General features: G+C 36.5%; 1 protein-coding gene across 5 annotated transcripts in view; it reads right to left on the bottom strand.

Moving 5' to 3' along the window:
• Positions 1-26,918, bottom strand: part of PARD3B (par-3 family cell polarity regulator beta) — a 987,000-nt gene that overhangs the window by 822,439 nt on the left and 137,643 nt on the right. For all 5 annotated transcript variants that reach the window (XM_072813099.1, XM_072813097.1, XM_072813100.1 and 2 more), the window contains exon 2: positions 22,683-22,784. In XM_072813099.1, coding sequence (XP_072669200.1) covers positions 22,683-22,784 — 102 coding nt within the window. The remainder of the gene's footprint in view (positions 1-22,682; positions 22,785-26,918) is intronic.

Consider the following 26,918-nt stretch of genomic DNA (forward strand, 5'->3'; position numbering starts at 1 on the left):
TATAATGTCAAAAAGCAAAGGAGCATGTTATATATGTTAGTTCTTCTCCATGAAGGTTATTTAATTCTTCCATAATCACAAACCACACATATCATAAACATAAGTATACACATTGAAAGTCTGTCTTGAGGGATGGCAGGGTGGCTCAGGGGTTGAGCGTCTGCCTTCAGCTCAGGTTATGATCCTGGAGTCCCGGGATCGAGTCCCACATCAGGTTCCCTGCATGGAACCTGCTATTCCCTTTGCTTGCGTCTCTGCCTCTCTCTGTGTCTGTCATGAATAAATGAATAAAATCTTTAAAAAAAAGTCTAATGAAAATTAGAATATTTTCTTTTGACATAGTAAAACAAGTTTATCCAGTTATAAAAGGGAGTTATACCTCTCAGTTCAGGGACTTTGAGCCTGGAGTTATATCCTACCCCTGCTGAGAGCTGTGACCAGGGAAACACTGCCCAGGAGACTAAGTTCCTCAAGAAATGTCTCAGACTTCCCCTCACTGCTCCCTGGCCTCCCATACTCCAAGCTCTCACCAGTGACCCAGCAGCATAGTACTTGACAATCTTCAACACAGAATACTTTCAAAGTGCAATGAGAAGCCTGAAAGATTACATTCATAAAACTTTGATTTTTTTTCCCATTAACATTTTTAAAAATTATAATATTAAGGATTCATTACTTGGCATTTAGATGATATTCACTTGAGATTACAAAATCAAACTAGGACAAATCACCGCTGATATGAAAATTCTATATGTGCTAAATTACAATGGAAAATTAATTATAATCTTGTTTGAAAACTACACAAAGTTTGTGCACGCGTGCACACACATACAAAAATACAAAAGTAATTAGTCATAACTCATTTATAATGTTTATAATATTCCATAATTTTACCAATTAGAATTCATTTATGTAGTCATCAACCACCTTCTACCTATGTCTAGGCACACTGGTCTTTGGGATAAAATATAAATAACAAGAAAATCTTCAAAAAAGTATTAATTTACATAAAGGAAATCTACTGAAGAATAAATTTTAATAAAACCTAAAGCTAGGGATGCTTGGTGGCTCAATGGTTGAGCATCTGCCTTTGGCTCAGGGTGTGATCCCGGGGTCCTGGGACAGAGTCTGGCATCGGGCTTCCCAAGAGGAGCCTGTTTCTTCCTCTGCCTATGTCTCTGCCTCTTTCTCCCTGTACCTCTCATGAATAAATAAAATCTTTTTAAAAATACTAAAGGTATAACAGGTCTTTTTTTTCTTCAAAAAGTCTAAAATCTCACTATTCTTCAACCCTGATTCTTAAACATATTTTCTTCTCACAAATACGCTCCTCAATGCCAGTGTAACACATTGATGATGAAAGATAAACTTTCCATCCTACTCCGGCTTAATCCACTGTGGATCACCATTCAGAATGCTGGGTGTCACCCTGTGCATGCAGGGAGTACACAGAAAGGCACAGGACATAGTGATGAAGTTCAATGACCAACCACACTTCCATCTTGGACATCACAGCAGCTGACCCTAAGTGCCCCCCTACTCAAAAATTCCTGCTTCTTCTCAAATATTAAACATCTTGATCCTTCTCAGTCATCTCTGCAAAAACACAAAATACAAATTGCACAGTTCTTCAATGCCTTATGCATTATTCCAACATCCAAAATGTTCTGAAAACCCAATTGTTTTTTTTGTGGGCTTTTTAAGGTCAGCTTTTTATAAACTTGGTAAAAACTATACTGAATGGAAACCATTTATCATCTTTATCCCCCTAAGTGTAAATATTAATATGTTTTGCTAGAGAAATATTAATGGGATCATTACAGGTTACTGCACAAGACTTAAGGGGGATAGGTGGTAGTTAGTATACTACTTCCATCTACTGCCTTCCTAAAATTTGAAAAATTCAAAAATTTGAAACCTGTCTAAGAGCTTCCATGCCTCTGCATTGCAGATGGCTCCCTTTTTCCTTCACTAAAACTGCGACTCCAAGCATTACCTTAGACTTCTTCCTCTACATCTCAACATGGTTCTCCACCTACCCAACACGACTTATTTTTTCTCCTGTTTTTGAAGAAAAATGTCACTCCAAATTTTTCAAAGGCAACCACTGACTGGGCTAGTGACCCATCCCAATTGGATGGTGGTCCATTCAATTTTCTGGATTCCTCTTCTGTCACACATCTCATTTGTATCTTGACTTCCTCTCCCTTGTCCCTTGTTTCCTTCTCAAACCTTGGTGGATTTTTCCCTACTCTAAAATAAATTTCACCCTTACAAATGGATGCACATTATTCCTTTTTTCTTCAAAACTATTTCTAAAGGCATAAGGTCTGCTTTGTCCTCATCCACTTATTTATTCCCCAAAAAGCCTTTACTGACCACATATTATGGACTGCATAGTAAAAAGAAAACATGGTCATCACAGAAAGATCTCACAGTGTTGGTTGTGGAGGGGTGAGAGGTTGCAATATAGAGAGAAAACTGTACACAACTGGCATGTAATGCACTCTGCTAGTTATTTGGACAAACAGAAGAATCTGCTATTTCCCACACACTTCACTGTTTGGACTGCTTCTTTCTCTTCTCTTAGGAAACTACAATGATTGACACGGACTGTAACTTTCCTGAAGGTAGAGATACATTCTTTATCTTTTCTCCTCCCCAGTTTATACAAGGTCAGGGCCTTGTATATGATAGAAATTTAATAAACATCGATTAAAAACAGAATATTACCATGTTTGCCTATTCAACAGCTTACTTTATATTTTTGTTTTATTCTAGTTTATTATTTTATTCATGGTGTGTATAATAGAGTTAACTGTGTGCTTTTTCAAATTTTATATAATATTTCAAAATGACCTTCATTCATGGCTATCCTCAAATGTCACGTCCTCAGAAGAGCCTTTTTTTTTTTTTTTTGCCTCCTTTAACTACTCTATTTAAAATACCCTTTCTCCCACTCTCTCAACACTTCCACGATTTTGTTTACTCCGCTACATTGGTCTTCAAAACACTTGCCATGCTTTATTTGCTATGTGATTATTGCTGCTTTGTTTATGGCCTCTTTCCCTCCTCAAGAATATGGGCTCCATGAAAGGGGCCACTGGTCTTCCACATTTCCCTCTTATCACGAATACCTCACACATCACAGGTGCCCAATACTAAATAAATGAAAATAAATCAAGAACAACATCCACCATGCTCAGGACATCCTTGAAAATAAGATGTTGAGTTTCAGTGCAAGTTGGTGACTAATTTTCAATTAATTCCACCCTTCCTGCATTATATTTGACAGTGTTGCATGCACTATGCAGTTTTTCCTCCCACTTCTGTGCCAGAACAGTTTAACCTTTTATTTAAGTGTCTCTGGTCCAAAAAACATTAAAATTGGGCAGCTCTAATAAATACTACTACATAATGACTCGCTCCAGTTCTCTGCAGTAATTAGTACTCTGGTGATGAAACGTGCCTCTAAGGTTCAAAATTTTATAATGTTTTGACAGTTGGAATCTTACCAAGCATGAAATGAACCAATAAAAAATTCTTTTTCGTTATCATTCTCCAAGTATTAGAAAAAATATATGTATTCTCAACATATAATAGTACTACTCTAAGAAAAAAAAATAGTGACCTCCTTCAGATTCAAAGGCAAAGGCTCAACATAGCATTCAAATGAAGAGAAATGTAAAATCTGGTAACTAAAAGCCAAAAGTGACTTTAACAAGCAAGTGTATTTCAATCACCTTGATTAGCAAAGCAAGATAATATGCATTAAAATCTTCATGCCAGTCAAAAATCTCAAATACCGTATTTCCTTTTCCCTCTTTAACTATTTGATGATCGTGGAATCTTTAATCATCTCAAATCACTCCTTATAAGAATGCTTTTACGTGAATATAGTTGTCCCCTCAATGTCCTTGCATCCCAAAGTAAATCAGCATAGCCCTGACGATATTTCATAGTCTGGGCAAAGATTTCATATATATCAGTGGAGGTCATGTGTTTTACCTGAAGTAACTAAAGCTACAACTTTGAAGACAATTTTTACATAAACTGAGAAGTCAAAAGCTTTAAAGATTTCAAGCATCTCTACAAATCCAAGTATATTCTCAAAGATATCTTCAGTATTTTACGCAAAATTTTAAAATGCTCATATCATGAGAAGCTCCAGAGATGGATAGCAGCGATGGTTGTACAGTATGAACATACCGAGTGCCAATGGACTATACACTTAGACATGATTAAAATGGTGAATTTTGCTATGCTTTACCACAATAAAAACAAAACTCCTTTATGAGCTATCTCTTTTGCTTGAACATTAATTTCCTTATATTCTATTCTGAAACATTTACACTTTCTGTGAAGGAATTTTGCTATTCATTTCCTAAATGTATGCTCTGATATGTTGTAACAGGTTGCAATGAACTTTTCTGATCTTTGGCACTCATTCCCTAACTCCCTTGAATTTTTAAGGAGCCAAGAAAGATGAAGAAATTCCTAGAAATGTGCCTTATTTTATGGCATCAAATTTACCACCCCATAAAATATGAACTGTCTTTATAAATTATGCAGTAACACAGGATAAGCTAGGTGGTATGCAGTCATGAGCACTCTCGGTCTGTGGTGGGATAGGAGGCAGAATCAGAGAAGAGTACCTCAGTAAGTGATATTGTAACCATACCCCTCTAAAATGAAATGCCATGCTCTGAAATCGGTTATTTTTTAATGATTAAGCTAACGAGTTCTGAACTTTTAACCTATATGGATTTCATAATTACACAGCTTGAAATCCTCATCAGAAAATCTGTCTGCTTCTGAAATTCAAATCATTTTATAATCTTGAATAATGCATGGCAACTCTACAGAAATTAAAACATTTCACAGAAGAAATTCACAACCTATTTTTTTTTTTTACCAGAGCATAAAGCAACAGAAATGAGTTGTTGCTTCCCTTAGTCACCCCCGCTCCTTGCTCCACCCCCCCCCCCAGGCTCTTCAACAAGAGGCAACTTATTGTTTTTTTTTTATATCAACTACAAAATGGGTATGGGTTCATGGCACAAACCTTTTAATACATGAGCCAGTGCAGAGACCATTCAGTAGAGTTCCAAAAAAATACCATAAGCATGGAAAAACAAACTCTACCTAAGCATGGTGGTTAAGAACTCTGGCTTTTTTGGTCAGAGTTTGAATTCCTGGCTCAGCCACAACCCTGGTTCTCCGACAGTGAGCAAACCACATAATTCCATTCTGTCAACATTAGTTTCTTTATCTCTAAATGGGGACAATAGATCTACCTCACTGCATCTTGAAAATTCTATCAGAGAATGTAAGTAATGCCTTTACCAGTGTGCCTCACACTTGGTAAACTCTCAATCAAGTAAAATTCCAATTAGAATCATAAATACTGCTCTAATTATAGTCATACAATTCTATAATAACAAGTTCCATGTTTACAAAGGCTTCCATAGTAGAAGGCATTTGCAAAAATGTTTCTTTTCCACTGGTAAAAAAATAAACGTATTGTGTGGTATTAATAAAATGCTACACAATAGGTAAACCCACAACAGTCAACATAAATTTTAAAAACATAAGGCTTAAGATCTTTTAAAGTTAGACTTGCCTTTAAACTCTTCATATATGTATTTCAAAGCAGAAATGTTTTTAAAGTAAGTAACAGCTAACAATTTACCATTAATCTCTTGCAAAACAAATGGAAATTTCTTTTCTAAACATAAGAACAGAGATCAGAGCCAAAATATAACTGCCTGGATAAGCAACCAGCTCAGTAAGCTCCATTAACATGATCATTTACTACAGTTTTCTAGACGGGAATTCTATACTGTACCTAAAGTGCTGAAAGTCATTACCTGAAATATCCTAAGATTTTTTTTTATACTGAAAATACATCTTGCTTTTAAAATTTACCTTTAGTAACTAGAGTAATTATTGACCAAAATTATACCAAAAATTTCAAAGAGCAAGAAAGAGGCTAAATATGTCCAAAGAAGGACAGAATACTACTGCCAACATTAAAAATCACCTTTTGTGAGTTACCACCTCACACTTGTCAGAATGGCTAAAATTAACAACTCAGGAAACAATAGACATTGGCAAGGATGTGGAGAAAGGGGAACCCTTTTGCACTGCTGATGGGAATGCAAACGGCCACTCTGGAAACAGTATGGAGGTTCCTCAAAATGTTAAAAATAGAGTTCCTCTATGACCCATAAATTTCACCACTAGGTATTTATCCAAAGGATACAAAAATGCTGATTGGAAGGGGCACATATACCCCAACATTTATAGCAGCACTATCAACAATAGCCAAATTATGGAAAGAACCCAACGTCCATTGACAGATCAATGTATATACACACACACACATACACACACACAGTGGGATATTATTCACCCATCAGAAAGAATGAAATCCTGCCATTTGCAAAGACGTGGATGGAACTAGAGGGTATTATGCTGAGCAAAATAAGACAGAGAAAAACAGATATCATATGATTTCATTTATATGTGGAATTTATGAAACAAAACAGATGAACATAGGGAAGGGAGAAAAATTAAGATAAGCAAAAACAGAGAGGGAGGCAAACCATAAGAGACTCTTAACTATGGAGAACAAAACTGAGGGTTACTAGAGGGGAGGTGGGGGGGGATACACTAAATGGGTGATAGGCATTACAGAGGGCCATTGTTGGGAATGAGCACTGGGTGTTATATGCAACTGATGAATCACTAAATTCTACTCCTGAAACCAGTACAACATTCTATGTTAAACTTAAATTAAAAAAAAAAATTTTTTTCAAAGAATAAAAGTAAAGCAAAATGAAATGTCAAGGAAAAGCATGTAACAGTATCAATTTTGTATGAAAAGGTATATATGCTATATTTATGTTTGAATATATCTATGAAAGAAATTTATATACCCAGTTTCTAGTAATGATTACTTCTGTTCAATGTGAATCCAGATAATTTTGGTGTTCTTTATATTTTACTTTATTTTAAATTTTAAGATTTAAGAGGTATTAACATTTTTAGTAGTGACAGTTTTAGGTAGTTTTAAACCAAAGGAAAAATCCTACAAAGATGCTTCTTGTTCAGCACTCCTATCCCACCCACCTTGTGTTCTTAAAATACCGTATGTTTTGATACTATCTTTGGGTCACTCAAATGCAGCAACAAAGTCACACATTAAAATTGTCCAGCCTTACACAAATTCCCAAAACAAAGCATTCAGACTATACTTTAAACACTGTAACCAAGACACTGGCATTGTCCCAAAGTAAATGATGGGAAGTACAAAGTGGATGCCAGGTTTTATGCATGCTTGCAGCTCCAGATCTAATGGACAGTGAAAGTAGATATTTTAAAACAATGATTTGGCTGAAGTATTAATCAACTAGATGTCATAATAAAAGATTATGTGTCAAAAATTCAATCCAGAGCTACATTCCTCTCCTTATATGGAGACACTATCAATTTTTTTAAACCTATGTTATTTATTTCATATAAAGTGTGTTGCTGTCAAAATAGTGCTCAGAGTATTCCCGCCATAATTATTTTCATTGTATAAAAAGCCAATTTTAAAGTAAAATAGTAACTAAAATTTTAAAATTTCTAAATCCCAAAATTATGTTGACTTTTGTTGACATTCGGCCATCAGATACTACAATTGAGTAAAAAAAAATTTTTCCATTTAATAGGAAAATATTTCGTTTTGGAAAAATCTAAGCAGTATGTTGAATTAAATTACCAGAAAACAGACTTCCATAGTATTTATTTCAATAAATCTGATATTTATTTTTAGCTTCTGACTTCCAAAGAACAGCAAGATTTAAACACAGTACTTTAGCATATTTGGTGTTCTACTTTTATTTGAATATTCATTTAAAATATCAACGTAGCAAGACATACACAAGTTCTCAATATAAGTTTTCTTGAAACATTCCAATTCAATAAGTTTTCTTTGTATGTGTATATACACAAAGGATACTGAAGTTTAAAATTAAAACTTGGCCAACCAGAAGTGGCATTCCATATTTTAATGCATTATATATGAGCACAAGATTCATCTCAGATTGAAGTCTCTGTCAAATGCAAAATATTTCATATTATGTTCAATCACTGCAGTTAAATACTTAACTTCCTTAAATAGAATTTTCCATTTGGGAAAGAGATATCTAAATAGTTTGAGTGTTTATGCCTTTGACATTAGGTTTCCCTAAGGAAATGTCAACATTTTTATCGTTTTTCTATCACTTTCTTATTCATATTATTCTTTGTTGCTTGTTTTATTTTGGTGTTTATCATTGCACATCTTTTTTTTCCAGTCATCAGCACACTGAGTCTATGAATTATTTTTCTAACCAGTCATATTCATGCCCCCAACCCCAACGCTTCTCACTTAACCTCCAAACTTCCTAAATAAACCAAAATATCCCCTGTAGTTTGAGGAGAGAGGGCAAGTTCTCTAGCAAACTCAAAGAACTGATTTTAGCTGCCATGTAGCTAACCATTTTTTTTAGAAAAAAAATGTCACAATGTAAAGAACCACAGTCTTTATATTACTTAGGTATGAATTGCATTGGCTTTATCACAAAAATGTTCTTAATATCCATGCTGTGAGTACTCCCTCTGCCTTGGTGATAGGGAAAAAAAAAAACCCATTCTGCCCCAGCGATTGACCCAGGGCCACCTGGGGGTCTCTGGGTTGACCTGGCTACACCAAGAAAACCTAGACACCTCTGTGTAACTTGGATATGGCCTAGGAGAACAACTATGTGACAGGTCAACAGCTCTAGTTCTTTCTAGAGGACTGGGGAAGATTCTGAAAATTAGCAAAACCTACGTGCTTAGGGGAAACTGGAGTATCAAGCATAGAATTATCTTGTGGCATTGGAGAACTTTAAAAGATTACTATACTTTGCTCTAAGTTGTTAAACTACCTGAGTTTTTTTGTTTTGTTTCGAATTTTTTTTTTTTGCTTTAAACAGTTTCCAGATTATAAATAAGATTGCATCTAGTGAAAGAGAAATCCCAATATTTCAAGATCAGCAGTGAATAGTTCTTCCATGTTATTAAAATAAAAATTAAGAAGACTAGATTAAGAAAGTACCCTTGGGAAAAACAGCCTTTGTGTTCCCCTGTGAGACACACATCAACTTAACTACTTTAAGTATCCAAAAAAGCCAAAAACAGAACACATTCTGATCCCCCAGTCCCTAGAATATTGGCTGTAAATACATAATTTTTTAAAGAATGAGTGAAATAGCAAGCGCTTATGTTTAACAGTTTAATTTCATGAATTGCTTCCTTCTAGGAAAAACAAAGTCAACAATAATGGATAATAAAGAATTTAAAACAGAAAAATTTAATTCTCACCAAATGGATACATTCCACATTCATCTTGTTTATTAAATCAAAGTCATACAAACCAATCAAATGAAATACACGTTTTAACCTAAAGTGGTTTAAATTGTTTACCAACAATTCAAAAACTTCTAAGAAAATAGATACATAACTTGGCAGAACCATCAACAAAATTCAGAAAATTTTTCAAATTAAAGACGTTGGAAAAAACTAAAAGAGGGAAGAATATAGATGCCCTAATCATGAGGGAATAAAGAGGAGTGGAAAATGAAGCCCACAGTCCTACAACAGTGGGTAAGAATTGGGAACTTTAACTGTGAGCCACAGAAAAGGGCAACTAAGCAGGCCTAAAGATAAAGGAATACATCGCTCCTGTGATTGGAAGTCCGGAGTTCGCATGGGACTCAGCACAGACTAAATCCCCCTGCCTCAGGGATCATGTCCCAGAGACTCCCTGGGGTCTGGCTCTGCTCATGGCTTCACCTACCACATGCTGGAAATTGGATGGTTGTTCTAAGGCTCTAAAAGTCAGAGGGAACTTCTCCCACAAGACCAAAGAAAGAGCTTTCCCAGCTGGCTTCAGCTAACTGCTCTTTGAGCATCGTTGGAACAAACTAAATCACATGACCATTCTCAAACTAATCACAGTTCCAGGGAACTGGATCACAGCTGAAAGACCACCCAGACTCATCCTTGCAGGTGGGTGGTAATACAAGATCAAATCATACAGGCTGCATGTTGAAGGGAGTTACCTGAACAAATGTGGAGCTCTCCTAGGAAAGCAAAACTGAAGAATCGATGCTGGGTAAACAAATAATAATATATCTGCACAATACACAGGCCCACCCTGTGTTTCTAGATTGAAATGCATGCCTAAGAAGCTCATAGTTGGCCTACTGTGGGTCAGATCACACTCCAAACCTAAAAGAGCAGTTCCAGGCAAATGTCTGCTCAACTCTTGCTTACGTTCTCTCAACGACTGAAAGTCTGTGTTTCACACAGCAGCATATGCTTCACTGAAGGGCTATTTATTATATTGAACTATTTTGTGCTTCCTTCCTTAAAAGGAACTTCTTAAAAGGGCCAACTTCTTGGGATATAATGGATGAGTTTATTCATTCTTTTCTATGATCCCTCAAATACATGAGGATAGTTAGCAGGTTCCCTTGCACCCTTTACTCAAGATCAGTCTTCACATTACGTGTTTCCATTTTTAAATAATTACCCAAAAGCTTTGTAAGATTTCCATCTATAGGTGAGCTACTTAGATCACCACATTATGCCATCATATTAGGTTCTTTTTTGAACTGATACACAGCAGCTACACTAAACTAATAGTCTAGAAAATCAAGTTCCAGCCCTGGTATCAAGAACTAGAAGATTCTTTAACTTTCTTTTTATATAAATAAAACTGCATATTTCAGATTACTGGGCTATTAGAATCACCTCACATCATTACTTTGCAGTCTTTCTGGTCTGCTTATGGTTAAATATTGTGTAAATACGTGTTTCACTTATAACATATTTTTATTGAGACTAATAAAGTTATTATACATGAACAAGCATTTTTGCTATTATACTACTCTTAAAGTCTGCACAAAGTCTTTTTTATTGTTAAGGAAATGTCATTTGATCCTTCAAAATTGATTCATAACATCAGAAGAAGGGAAGCTAAAAAGAGAACTTAAAAACTTAAAGCAGTAAATATACAGTTCAGTAATCCTGCCAAAATTCTCTAAGTGAAGTTTCCATATTTATGATGGGGAAGTACACTTTATTTTTAACAGAAAATTATATACTTACAGGACTTTAAAAAGCTACAATTTTTAAAAGCTAAATTTAAGGAAACGCTTATTTACTAAAAATGTTATCTATAAATGTAAGGCATCTATACATGTAAAGGAATTCGTAACAAGCACCTCAATAGAAGTGTTACAAACATTAATTTGATTCCAAGAGCAGCTCCACAGAAGTTCATCTGATTCACGATGTAGCTAATTAAGAATATAAAGTGAGTTTGAGCTCCTGGAAATGCAAGAACCTGCCCAGTATAAGATTGACCAAGAGAGTAGCACAGGGCTAGTCTCATCAAATTGTTGAATAGCTCAGTCTCGTGTTGAAATAAAGCAGCTAAATAGTTGCCTAAGCTTGTCAGTACTGAGACATATCCCTACTGTTTTGTTTTGTTTCTCCCTAACCATGGAGTTGCAGGTATTCAGGTGCTTTTCTTTCCATAACGTTTTATCTGATTTTTTAAGATCTCTCCTAAGACAGAGCATACCCCCCTGCTCTTCAAAGAAGCACACGGTTCCCTTTCATTTTAAGAAGCCTACTGCCAATCATTAAAACAAGAACTAACTAGTAACTAGATACACAGACATGGGAACAGAGTCCAGAATCTTGGAAAGCTCTGGGAAACTGTCTTTGTACTATAGTTTATTCCTTCCTTGCTTGTCTGTATGTAGAAGGTCTGATATCTTTTCTTCCTAGCCATTATATTCCCAGGGATAAATTTAATCCCTCAGTAACATGCCTCTTCCTACAACCCTCACAGCTGCCCTCTTTCCTGGTTAAAGAGGTCCCTTTTTTCTTGGACACCTCACTGGATACAAAGAGAAGACTTTCCACATACTCAGCCTCTTTTTCCTTCCAAACGTCTCTCACATCCCTCCCCCCCTGGCTCAGCGTCCTCCTCCATAGCAAGTCCCTCCTGGACCACAAGAAAATGTTTGCTCCAACTCCTCAGGACCACTGCTGCAAGAGTTGAGAGCAAAGGGCTCTGTTTGTTTGGCACATCACAGTTCAGACTGTTACCATATACTTAATTTCATTTGATCCTCCTATGAACCCAGTGATGTCAGTGAGACAGGATATCTGACTTTACAAATGAGAAAAATGGAGGTTGAGCGAGGTTAGAATAGTAAGAAAAACCTGGATTCAAACTGCCAAAGCCCAATGCTCTGGCACCTAACACTCTATAGTATTCCTTCAGAGAAGCCGGTTCTAGCTAGATGGTACGGGGAATGCAATCTGGTTGAATTGATATACACTTAGGCAATGACGCTGTGACACCCAATTAGCACCAAGAGGCATTTGCATTTTTCAAAGGAGATATTTTATAACTGAAGTAGCTTTCTATTTGGTGTAATTTCAGGTATTTTAATGAAATTGCCATTTGTAAGTTGTATAAGTCAAAAATAGATGTATTTAAAAAACAATAATGGTCCCATACCTCTTGGGCATAGATAGCTTCAAAAGAAGCTAATGAGAGAGAGAACACTGGTAGAACTGGGTCCAGTAACATATAGCTAAAGGCATGCTATAATGGTAAAAACGTTCATTGATTCTTTTTTTTAGAATTACATTTTTTGCTCTAAGTGAAGCTTTATTGTAATCTCAAGTTTTAGTGTCTTTTTCCCTCCAACCAAACTTGAAATTTCACACATAAAACAAACATTTTCTTCTGCTTATTCTTCACTGTACTCAAATGCCTACCTAAGTTAACAACACCACCAAACTTGAAAATCTTTTTTTCCCCCAACCTCTGGTGAAACCTCCACACCACAGCTGTGAACAACAAACAAGCACACTGAGGACAAGTATACACACAGTCTGCACACGCAGATCCGCACACAGTAGGTCTCTTTCTCACCTATGCACGTGCATACCCTATAGTGGCCAAAAACTGCAGAAGAGACCAGGAGAAGGAATTTGACACAAGTTACTACCTCCCAACGCCACTTGTTTTTGCCACAGTAAGGTCACAGAGGCATGGATTCCAGAGTGCTCCTTTGAGGTTGAAAATGTGCCCATAAACTGCCTCTTAATGAAATATTCCAAAGAGGCAACATAATTTGGTGGAAGGAAATAAAGGACAATCAGAAATCTTTAAGTTCCAGCTCTCTAACTAAAATCAAATTTGTTTATTAAATACGAAGCCACAGGTAACACCTCAGTTGCTACAAATTATTTTAAACGGCTATCTCAGCGGGCACCTGGGTGGCTCATGTGGTTAAGTGTTTGCCTTTGGCTCAGGTCATGATCCTGAGGTTTTGGGATCTAGCCCCGTGTTGGGCTCCCTCCTCAGAGGGGAGTCTGCTTCTCCCTCTCCCTCTGCCCCTCTCCTGCTTGTGCTCTCTTGTTCAATCTCTCTCTCTCTCAAATAAATAAAATCTTTAAAAAAATAAAAATAAAAGGCTATCTCAGTCACAAAGGAGCATACAAGACATTTGGGGAGACAAAATTAAGGCTTAAGTTAGACCATAAAATACTTTTTTTTATTGTTTTGTTTTGGGTTTTAAGTATTTACTATTTTATTATTTCATTTTAGTAAGTCTACAACCCATGTGGGGCTTGAAGTCACAACCCCAAGATCAAGAATCACAGGTTCTACTGACTAACCCAACAAGGTGCCCAAAACCATAAAATCCTTAAGAATTCTAAGATGGCAATTAATACATGTAACTAAGCAATAGTATGTATTTTTAAAGAGACTGCCAAATTATTTCTCTAAAATTACAGAGCACAGAGAATTTACTTAGGGTTGGGATGCTCTGAAAACACTGACTAGGAAAAAAATAAGCTGATCTAGATCTTGAAAGATTGATAAGAAATGAGCAGCAGAAATATATTCTTTACCTGTTTATAATACTTTATAATTTCCTTTTAATTTTTACATACAACCTCTAAACCTTCCCAATGACACTTCAGAGTAAGAGATCATTTATAACTCTCATTTACCTAGAAAAAAGTATAAGTTGGTAATGGCTTACTAAAGACTTAAAAACATACACACATTAACATACATACATTCATTAATTCATTAATTAATTCATTCATTTATTCCTCTATTCCACTCCACAGCTATCTGAACAGCTATAAAGTGCCACCCACTGGCAGGGGCAGTGGGAAAAGAGTAGTGAATATAACAAAGACTCCCTCCTCTCCTCAGGCAGCTTACATTTTATAACATAGACAGTTGACCCCTGAACCATGGAGGCAGTCTAAAATCCATGTGTTACTTTGACTCCCCTCAAACTTACTACTACTAGCCTACTGTTGACCAAACACCTTACCAACAACACAGTTGGTTGACACATATTTGGTACATTATATACACTATATTCTTACAAAAAAGTAAGCTAGAGAAATGTTTAAGAAAAACATTTTCTTAAAAATGTTTTTAAGAAAATCACAAGGAAGAGAAAACATACTTACAGTCACTATACTGTATTTATCCAAAAAATTTACGTACAAGTGGATCCATGTCGTTCAAGGGTCACTTACAGAATAAATCTTCAGTAAGGTAGGAAGTAGGGACAAGGACACACTAGACAAGTGAAACAAAGAAAGCTCTGAAGGTAGAAAGTACATGGTACATAAGAGAATAGTCAGGATAGCAGTTTCATTACTGTTGAGGTTTGAGAAAGATGGTTTGGGGACATTCTGAAGATGCTGAATATAATGTTTGGTGAATTTGGGGCTGGATTCAGTATATAATGAAAGTAATGGTAGGATTTAACCAGTACTACATTAGTAATAGTAGTATATTATAGTGTAGGGATAGAGGTTTGTTTTTAAGATTTATTTCAGAGAGCAAGAGACAGAGCATAGCAGGGGAGGCAGAGGGAGAGGGAGGAGGAGAAGCAGGATCCCCACTGGCCAGGGAGTCCATTTTGGGGACCCTGGGAACATGACTTGAGCCAAAGGCAGATGTTTAACCAACTGAGCTACCCAGAAGCTCCCAGAAATAGTTTATTATACACAAAATAGTAGTATATTAATTATAATAGCACCTAACACTCATTGATGACTTACTACAGGACAGGACTCTCCTAAATACTTTATATGTATTAACTTGTAAAATTAGTACACTTTGCAGCTCCAATTTCCCAAGAGGAAACTAAGGACAAAGAGATTAAGTAACTTGCCCAAAGCCACACCGATAGCAGAGCCAAGAAATGAAGTGACTCTGCCTGTCAGGAATCCAAATTCTTAGCCAGTCTGCTTAGAACTCATTGCACAGAATAGGGGAGACAAGGGGGAGGCTAAAGTCAAGACCACCAGTTCCTTATCAATTAAATAACCCTGCCTGAGATTTTATGGATTTAAATTTGGTAGCTGTGGGAACACAGAGAGGAGCAGACACATGAGATGGGTTAAAAAAAAAAAAAGAATAAATTGGATTTACTAATAACTAAGTTTTTTAAATGATGGCAAGTTCAAACCAAGAAGACTAGAAGATATTCCTACCAATAGAAATCAGGAAGCCAAATGGAGGAAGCCAATTTGGAGGGAGGGAAATGGAGTGGTTTTAAAACACACCAGATGTTACCAGCATTCTAGGGAGGAAATGCAGAAACGGACTCAGAAAAGATATTAGCTGGAAATATGGAGCCCTTTATGCCTCCCGGTTCAGATATTTTTTGCAAGAGAATGGGTTTAGGCCACATGACTGCTGAGGTCTCTTCTGGTTCTATGACTCTGTAATTTTGTAATTCAATAAGCATAGAATATCTATCCTTAGAAAGTTTGAGATGGAATTTCTTGGCCAAGGTAGTCTTTAGGGGCTTTTGCTTCAGCTTCTGAAACATTCTGCAAACTTCCTCTAAAATATGGTTTCAAAACTTCAGCACCCATGAACTAAAGAAAAACTTTAGAAGGAAAAAAACCCCAACACACTATATTCTGATTGTTTAAAAAAAAAAAAAAAAGAAAAACATCAAGGGCTTAAAATAGGTGTTTCCCTTTGAAATGGGAGGCTCACTGACAAAATGACTCAAAATGAGGTAATTAATGCAGGACCTATCTTTTTTCTTTTTTCTTTAAGGATTCTAACCTAATTAAGCATCCCCTACCTAAAGAAAACCACAATAAACTGCATAAATTGTCCAAGTACATACTGAGGAAGGTACATACTTCATCACAACCGACCATTCACCCTTCCAGCTGTAAACAGGAAGATGAAAAGAAGTTTAAATGAAAGGGAGTTTTATAAATGCAACGATTTTGGTTCAAGCCTTCTTAAGCTACCTTACAAATGAGAAGGTAAATATTGGTGTGGTTGAGAACCATGAAGAAATAATCACCACTGGTTGAAATATACAGTCTGGTTTTACTCTCCACAATGTAGTCTGAGCTGTACTAAAAATACAGTAAAATTGAGAATGAAACAGAGCCCATCACCATCACTTTGACGGAGGATCTCCCGTAAGCTGCTCTCCAGGTAGCTGTGGATTCCACTAGGGGGCAACAGAGCGTGCTCAGAGAGCGACCTGGGCATAAGGACAGAGTCTGGTTTTAGGTCACTAGTTCAGTGTGCAAAACAGTCTCCATGTCAAAGCCACACTGGATCCCTGAATGCTGCTTCTATTACCAAGCACTTTGTTCTGAGAAAAGGATTCCTGTTTTAAAGTTAAAGTTAGTCATACTGGCATTTTGATTTCTCAATAATACACAAATCCAAATGTTTTGTCATAATAGAGTATCTTCCCATAAAACTATTACACAATTTAATGACTTCCAAATTTTACCAAAAAAAATAATAACATTTAAAAACAGAATGTACTCTAGCCTTTGATATTTTAATACTTAAATTTAGAACATTTAGCAGTTAAATCAAAATGCACAGGTAAAAAATACACTAATGACACTATCACAATATTTAACAGCTAACATTTGAGCATTTACTATAGACCATACTATACTTAAAAAGTAATAGTTTTCAGACACTAATCCAGTAAAGACTAACATCATATCCATTTTACAAATGGGCAAGTTAACACTAATAGAGATGAAACTTACCCAAGGACACATAGCTAATAAAGGATGAAACTGAAATGAAACTTTAATATTTGAGTACCAGATATCACAAGTGATCCCGGAGGCTAACTCACCATCACTAGATTCCAAGAGATCTGAGCATTTCTCCAAAATTAACCCCTATGATAGTCAAAATTTAGTCAAAGATGGAAACATTCTTTCATTGCACTTTACCACAAAATAAAATTTTACTTTTATATATGTAAAACCATGGCAGGAATTCAATTTACATAATAAGTTATACACTGCTGTATTTCAGTATTATATTGCAATTGCCTTCTACAAACAAGAAATAATAGCAAGGAAAATAATCATTTAAGAAGTTCAATACTCAGGTTCTCACACTCAAAAAAATACCAGCTAATGCTAACCTTTGCAGTGGTTTTGTTAAATGTTAATCCTTAGACTTCTTAGAGTCATTACATATTACAATGAGAAACTGGTAAGTGTGCTCTTACATAGCTCCGATGTGACCCTGAAATTATTTCTACACAAGCAACAGCATGACAGTCAAGTCCTAAAGAGCGAGGACTCACCCAATGAATGGAGATTCAATTTGTGATGTACTTTGGAAAGAATGTACGGCGTGATCAGCTAATCTGAAACATAAGCCATGTTCCTTGTCCTACAAAATCTTAAAGCCCAACTTGTCAAAACATCACCATTTTAGAAGTTTAAAAATAGGATAAGAAACATGGTATTAATGTCCCATTGATGTTATAACAAGTTACCATAAACATGAATCTTCAAGCAACACAAATTTATCTTCTAATTCTAGAGGTAAAAAGTCTGAAATAGGTCTCATTGGGCTTAAGTCAAGAAGTCAGCAGGGCTGTACTCCCTATGGAAGCTCTATAGGAGAACCCATTCCTTTTCTTTTCCGGCTTCTGCATTCTTTTGCTCCCCCCCCCTTTTTTTTTTAAGATTTTATAATTTTTTTAAGATTTATTTTTTATTTACTTATGATAGACACACACACAGAGAGAGAGAGAGAGAGAGGCAGAGACACAGGCAGAGGGAGAAGCAGGCTCCATGCCAGGAGCCCGACGCGGGACTCGATCCCGGGACTCCAGGATCACGCCCTGGGCCAAAGGCAGGCGCGAAACCACTGAGCCACCCAGGGATTCCCAAGATTTTATTATTTTTAAGTAATCTCTACAACCCAACATGGGGCTTGACTTAGAACTCTAAGATCAAGAGTCACAGGCTCTACTGACTGAGCCAGTCTGGTGCCCCTGGCTTCATTTTTAAACTCAACATTGGACATTCAACTCTTTTCACATTGTATCATACCACTCTCCTCTCCATTATAAGGACCCTTGTATTACACTTGGCCCATCCAAATAATCCAAAATAATCTTCCCCATATTAACATCTTTAATCACATTTACAAAGACCCTTTTTCCCATGTAACATACATCTCACTGGTTCTGGGCGTTAGGATTAGAGATCTTTAGAGGCTATTACTCTGCCTACTGCAGACAGCACAGCATATAATTTGTGCATATTCGGCAATCCCTCTGAAAATTACTAAAATACAGAATATATTTTCCTACAAAACGGCATATATTTGTTAGATAAGTGTAGTCTACAAAGTCCTCAAAGGAGTAATCTAGGACATAGAGAAAGGGATGAAAGGGACAGCAACACAGGGAAAACACCTTTACAATAAATTAGGTACAGGCTTCAGGCAAAGAGAGTGAAATTTATATAGCTGTGATACCCTGATTCAAAGTAACTTTGTCATACTCCATAGTTCTATTACCAACCTTTTCTTAACAATAGTGCGAGCTATGTAAAAACAGATTCATGCTTACTTGCAAGTCATGAGTTCTCACAATTAGTAATCATAGATACAAACACCAACACGCTGCTTGGCACATTGTAGAACAAAGGAATCTGGAAATTTAAGTTCTAGTCTGATTCTGTCACTTACAACCTGCGGGATCTTCAGCAAGTCACTATTTCTGGGGCTATTCTCAGAAATTAAAAATAGGGATAATAAGTAGCTCCTGCCTGCAGGGTTGCTCTAAAGTAAAATAGAATATATAATTGCCAAGGACGTTCTGGGCCACTGTTACTGCTCCATAAAATGTTAAGTAGTTGCTATTGGGTGAGCTATGTCAGGAGCCTTGGGCAGCCAGAGAAAAGGCATCAGCGTAAAGCTGTAAATTTTTTGGTATTCATCCCAAAGAACTTGAATCAAACAGATACATAAAACTGGAGATTTTTTAAGAGTGATTGTTGCAACTGGATAATTAAATCCCGCTATAACATTTTACACAAATATTAGTTATTGTAAGATGCAAAATTCCAAAGCTACTCCAGTAATATTTTGACAAAATGTAGGATAGAAATAATGTAACATGGTAAGAAAATTGAGCTCCCCTGTGAAGGGGCTCTACTGGGAAAGCAAGGCAAACAGAACAATAAACATCCCAAAGAGGCATCAATATAACCACATACAGTGTTGGCCCAAGGAATGATGGAGCTAAGACCAAAGGCAAACCACTTCTGGTACCAGAAGTTTTGAAGGCCCTTTATTTAGAAAACTGTGTGATTGTAAGGAAAATACCACGCGATCTCTAATTTCAGTCTTTGCAGAAGTGTACTGGATGGCTCTTCCTTACACTGGTAAATGGCGTCAGTCTGCACTGCTTTCTCATTTGAAATTTCCAATTCTCCTGCTTCCTCCTTTCCAGCTAAGTCATCAAAGGTTCCTAATTGCCATTTCCACCTGTAGTGAGAGGCTTTCCTAGGGAGTTGAGGTAAGTGGGCACTGGCCAAGGCTTAGGTACATCCATCCATGCTTCTTTTGGCTTGAATGCTATATTCTAAATGCAAGAGATTATAAGATAGCCAATTTGAAAATAGGTGAATTGAAATTTTATCTAAGCTTGACATTGTCTCAAAGGATCTTGGGTGAATTTGATGTATCACTAAATATTTGGAAGTAGCACTTTTTAAAAAATTTTTATTTTATTCATTCATGAGAGACACACACAGAGAGAGGCAGAGACACAGGCAGAGGGAGAAGCAGGCTCCATGCAGGGAGCCTGATGTGGGACTCGATCCTGGGTCTCCAGGATCACACCCTGGGCTGAAGGCTGGCTCTAAACCGCTGAGCCACCCAGGGACTCCCAAACTTCTAATCACTTCTTAAACTTAGAAATAAGTAAGGTAAAACAAAGTCTGCCTGAACCTTCTTTCCACAGTAGATACATAAACTATCAGAAAATCTTAATATTGTAGAGACAATATCAAGAAAAACAAAAGTGATGCTCTCTTTTTCACCTACCTTATTTTTAAAAAGGGAGAATGGGAGCACATGCTTTTTCCAGCAATATCCAAAGTGTACATTCTTTTTTTTTTTTTTAATTTATTTATGATAGGCACACAGTGAGAGAGAGAGAGGCAGAGACACAGGCAGAGGGAGAAGCAGGCTCCATGCACCGGGAGCCCAATGTGGGACTCGATCCCGGGTCTCCAGGATCGCGCCCCGGGCCAAAGGCAGGCGCCAAACCGCTGCGCCACTCAGGGATCCCCCAAAGTGTACATTCTTGTCTGTTCCGTAGTACAATACCAATTAGGCTCCATGTACTTCACATGAAAGTGCATTAAGGGGATGGGTAGACCTGCACCCAAACAGCACTAATCCTTTGCTGGGGTTTTAACTGTCTACCTCATATTTTTACCTGATTCAGTAGCAGTGAAGTCCCTTTAAAACCGAGATTACATATAATAAAAGCTGTTTCTGTGTCTAGTAAATGGATTATAGTTAAAAGGGCACTCCCAGGATAGTTAAAAAATTCTCTAAACAGAAGAGCTCTGTAGGACAAATGATTTCCCTAAGCACTGTTCATGGAAACATTCTTCCTGTGATTAGGCTTTGGATAAGGCTGGGGTGAGACATTTTCTTCTGGCCCTGCCTAACTTTTTGGTGTTTAGTTTTAATACACTGGGCATCAGTGAAATCTTAGAAGGGAAGACCTTCTTCATTAACAAATAGACCAAATGCCAAACTATTTCAAAATGAGAAGATGGCTATAGAAAAGCAGAAAGTGAAACAGAAATCCAGAAGTGAAAGTCCTCCAGTAAAGTTACCAATGTAAATAATATGTGATTATTTACCAGGAGACCCAGCAATAAACAGGAAGTCTGCATCAGAATTATGTAGAGCAGGAGTCAACTACAGAGAGTGAACCTTTCTTTTTCACTCATTAATTTAGTAAGTGTTCTTTGAGAATCAAGTTTGGGTAAGAGACTCTACCAGATATTATTAATAAGAGGAACGTAAAGGAAATAAAAATCTTCTGGTCCATGTCATCTAGAACTTACAATCTATTTAGGGAAATACGTCCCTTATGAAATAAGTAATGATAAAACAAAGCAAACCAGCAAACCAGGGCTGAGTTCCAACAGAAAACAGGGAAAATAAATGGATAGAAGGTCTGCAAAGGCAAACGTAAATTTGAACAGTCCAAAAAAGATCTTACAGAAAGGGAAACATGTAAATTTTACCTGAGTTCAATAAATCACTTACTCATATTCTAATGCAGTTGGTTCACACACACATACACACACACGCACCTCCCTGACAGTACAGAAAAGCGAAAAAGAGAAACATGTATACACATAAATTAGCCTAGTACAAACAGTGCTAAAGATGCACAGGAAAAGAAACTCTGAAGCAAGGATCCCTCGGGAATAGCCATAGTCCAATTCCAGAGGACACATGAACCATTGAGGAGAGGAGCCCAACACAGAAGCAGCAATAAAACAACACGTCTCAAAAGCAAAAATTCAGCGTATGGCCGCTGAAATTTCCTCTCACACCTTTTCCCAGTTTACCAACAGAAGAAAAATCTTATTAAAATAAGATATTTGCCATGGGATTATTCCCAAGTAGTTGGCAGACTGTTCTAACTTCTTGGAACATTCAATTTAGTGGGTTGTTTTTTGTTTGCTTTCATTTTTTTTTTTTAACTTTAGCCATGAAAACAAAGACTATCATGAAAGACCCTTGTTTGCCCGCTACTTTGAAAAAGAAAAAACCTTCACCATAGTTCCTCAAAAGACTTTTCTCCCACTTGTATTCTATTTTGAAACACATTCAAATCACAGGCATGGAGTTGAATATTTAGCAAGGGCCAAGAATAAACCCCAGAGCCACCAATGGCAATGAGAACTCCAACAGCCTTGAAGCCTGACACTAATTTACTGAGACGCATCAGGAGCTCTTGGGAATGAAGTGTCTGCTAATTAGGCCACCATGAACAGATTCCTAAACCTTGACAAAGTTTTTCCAAACATCTGATGAAGTACATTGATTTATGGGCTGTTCAGGTAAAACCTGAACAGATGGTATCTTTTAATAATAATTGACACAGGAGTTTGTTAAGGATTTCAATCTTTAGGAAGCATACAGCTTCCTTTATTTGCAGAGGCAAACAAAGGGAAGAGTAGGAGTCACCTACCTTATCTTTGTCTTCCACAACATCTGCCAAAACATCATCTGGATCCAGGATCCCTCCATCTGTGTATTCTAAGTGATGAATCTTCACCCAGTAGCCAGGATCCTACGGCACAACAATCGACAAGTGTCATGACGCAAACTTTTTTTTTTTAAACTTTTTTAAAAATACATTTTAATTTAAAAACTAAGTGGACTCATTAAACATATGTTCTAGTAATGAATGAAATGTGTGAACATCACAAATAAATGTTACCTCTATCTCGATAAAGCCTTTCACATTTTTATCCTATTTCAGATAAATACTTAAAGATACTACTTCATCAATTATCCTGGAAGGTAAATTGCAATGCAAAGATAAAGTGCCACAGTTATTTGAAAAGCATATTCAAGAGATATTTTATGACTTCAAATCCCAACAATACTTGTGGGGGAAAACCGATCTTCTTGAGGGTACTCTTTGAAACGGGATTAGCAATTCAAACTGAGAGTCCCAAAGCTGTAGGTGGGGGGCGGGGGGCGGGTGGCAAAAGGCAGAAATCTTTGATGGCAATCGTTGTCACTTTAGAATCTATCAATGGGATGGGGTAACCCCTGACCTCTTCATCTTTCTAAATCTCCACACTCCAAGCATGTCCTCAACTCCAAGATTTCAGATGACTTATAGAGCAAGAGCTCCACACAGCATGGACTTGAACTGTGTTTGGAACTGAACATGGAGTTCAGTGACCTGGAATAGGGATTTAGTAGATTTCCAAGTACTATTTTAAAACCCTGCTGAGGAATATAAGGCTTAAGGAAAACAATTATTTTCTCAATTTGATATGTCACTACATACTCTGATGTTAGAACTCAGAATTAAATGATGTAGCTCATTGTTACATATGTATTGCCTACTTCCAGTAAAGATATGAAGGTCAATCAGAATAATGAGACAAAAACATGAACCAATGAATGAAGAAAAATATTAGCAACTTTATCAGAATACCCAAGCTATCATCAATTTGGCTGACTCTTAGAAAGCTTCTCAGAGTGGGAACTTTTCTAGCTGCATATAAAGCACACAATAAAATGTGCACCAGTTTACAAGAAGAGAGGGAAATTCTTCTCGGAGAAAGTGCTAAGCCTTTACCATAAGAATCTTTATAAAGGATAAGAACTAACACAGCCCATAGAATTCAAGTGCAATTTTACAAAAACTAATAGAAATGATTGTCACGCAGGCTCTTCCTTACCTGTCCCCCAATAAAAGGCAAGGACCTATTATTAAAGTAATGCTTTTAAAACACCTATGCAAAGGGCTACTGAAATGTGGCCCAACTACATAGCTTTTCAGTAATCTGACTTGGTAAAGTCATAGGCTTAAAAAATCCAAAGAAATTCTCCTTAGCTAGGCCTCTGACATTTCAAAATTGTTTTCTATAGAGTATCTGAAGAGCCATTCCATGTAAAATGAAAGAAATTTCTTTGCTTCTAATAATAGACTTACAGGTAGAAACACTAATGATCAGGAAACTTTAACTACCTGATTCTCTTGCCTAGAGAGATCACAAAGATATGAGCAGACACTGTATAACCCGGTAAAAAAAAGCACAGCACACCCATCAATCAGATTCTTTAATCACAGACCTTTACTAATTCAAGATGATTGTGCTATAAAAAGGTAAGCTAAGTACAATAGACTAAATTCTAAATAAGGAGAATATTAGGGTAGACAAAGCACTATGTAACAGTCACTGGACCATACAGAAAAGAGACAACTCCCTCAGTAATCTTTGGGAATTCAGTCTTTTGGCTACGGCCATGCCACAGGCAACGTATTATTTCCAAATATACCCAGGACTTCTAATTGAAATCTATAGGGTATTACGTTTTCCTCGAAAAATTGCCTTCTTACAAACAGAGTTCAATTTAATTAATTTCTATTAACATCCATTGAGTTAGTTTTTGATATTCTACAGCACTAGAGATGAAATCTGGTGATTCTAACCATTGTTTGTAAAAGGTGATGTATTCTAAAGAGTTTGCTTTTTATATATATATATTCAATTACTTAAAAGCAGACATTTATTAAGTTGTCTGCTTTTTTCTCATGCTCAGTTTGTAAAACCACATTTTATCATCTAAGACTGAGGTAAACAACTACCCCCCACACTGCTGCGGAAGTTAAAGTGTGCCTATTCTCCTGCCTCGAGGTACGAACAGAGAGGAGCAAACCAAAGACTGATTTAAAAGAGGAAAACTCAGGAGGTAACAGGGGGCAGGATCTGATCAGTAACAAAGGGAGGAGCAGACAGGTGGCAGCACGATGGAGCTGTTAAGTCACTAAGCGTTCCGCTATCATACATACTTGCAGGATCTAAGACCTTCTGGAAAATAAGACCTGGGAGTTGGCACTACAACATTTATCTAATTGTCTAATTGTGATTCAAAGGAGTACAGAACTTAAGTCTTACAGAACTAAATCAAATAATAAACTTATTTTGAACGTTTTAGAATCATAAACTCAATCCAAAAAGAAATTTTAAGTGAAATACATGGTACCAGAATATAAACAGATGGTTTGCAATTCTAACATCACAGTCTCACATGGATAGTGCCATTTTATACGCTCCAGAAAGGAGTAGACTAATGATGAGCACATATTCAACCCTGAACAAAAACAGACAAGCTATATCAAAGTAGTCTCAGTTAATATTTTACATGCCCAAGGGAGGTAAATCAACAAACATAGCACGTACCAACTGTGATCTTGTCCCTATGGTATTTTGGCCATGGCACTATAGATCACTATAAGAATATAAATACAATATTAGCAGCTGACAGCCATTATAAGACCATAAATTTACTCTGACTCCTTTATGTACGTAAAAACTTCAACCATTACCTTGCAGTCAAGATTTTGCATTTAATTTACTTAGTTTTATTACCACCAGGAATAAAACTGATCAAACATGAATAGATGTTCACATATGTGTTTTGTTTCACACAATTAGTCACTTGGAAAAGTTTACGTTTTTTTTTATTTAGGATAGTGACATTAATTTACCTTTCTTTTGTACAAATATCTGTAATATGTAAAACTTAAATTATTTTGAAAATATCTCTAATAAAGGTGTTATACAATATATCTTATGACTTACACTCCTAGTTTCTTAAAGTATTGAAAAATAACATATTGTTTCCTCTATTTCTGATAGTATCTTTTCACAAATTTTTAAATAACACACAGTTAACTTAAAACACTACTGGAATTTTAAACTTAAAAATAGCCACAAGGATAAATTGGAAAAGGGAACAAAAACGAAGGCATTATGGAAATAAGACAGTTTGATAGAGAACTTATAATGATCAATGTAGAAACCGTTCCAAAGAGGCACTGATGTTAGCAGCAATAAATGTCCTTCACTATGAGTAGATGACATGAAATTTGACCCTACTATCTTAGAAAATCTCCACTGGCCAGAGTTCCGAAGAACAATAATCTTCCACCTGCAGTATTGGGAGAGGTAGCCTGGTAAGCCAGAGACTAAAGTGTTATTGACTACCAAGCACTGAGATTATGTCAATAATCAAAATAAGGAAAATCTGGATGTTTTTAAGCAAAATGCTTCTTGTCCAAAAAGAGAAAAAAATAGCCTGCAAGGACAGCTAAGCTCAAAAGTGAGGGAAGCACTACAAAAGAATAGCCAAGGTTGGAAGAGAGCTGTGTTTATCAGTGTTGGCCACTTACAGAGCTCAGTTTTGCAACTGGCTTCTTGATGACTTTATGTTTTCATACAAATAATCCTACTGAATTTGGTGGAATATATCCATAAAATGAGATTGGACCATTTTGATCATTGATCATCATCATCATCATCATCATCATAGCAGATAACTTCAGGGGTTACTATAGGCCAGATGGTATAGGTACTGTGATTTTTATATGATTAGCTTGTTTAACCTCAAAGAGCCTCATGAAATAGTTTTAAGTCCATTTTATAGACAAGAAAAGAAAGGCATGGGTAGGTGAACTGACTTACCCAAAGTTAGATGCTTAATAAATAGCAGAGCCAAGGTGTTCTTTTTTAGCACAGAAAAAAAGTGTGTGTGTCTGTATTCTAAATTTTAAAAATTAACAAGAATCACAAGTACCTAAGAATAAGGCAGGGGATCAGATCCATCTCTGTTGCTACTAAGTATATTTATCCTGGCAAGTCCCCATTACTCTGGGCCTCAATAGTAAACATGGAGGCTC

The sequence above is a fragment of the Canis lupus genome, chromosome 36, assembly GCF_048164855.1.
Source record: "Canis lupus baileyi chromosome 36, mCanLup2.hap1, whole genome shotgun sequence".
Lineage (NCBI taxonomy): Eukaryota > Metazoa > Chordata > Mammalia > Carnivora > Canidae > Canis > Canis lupus.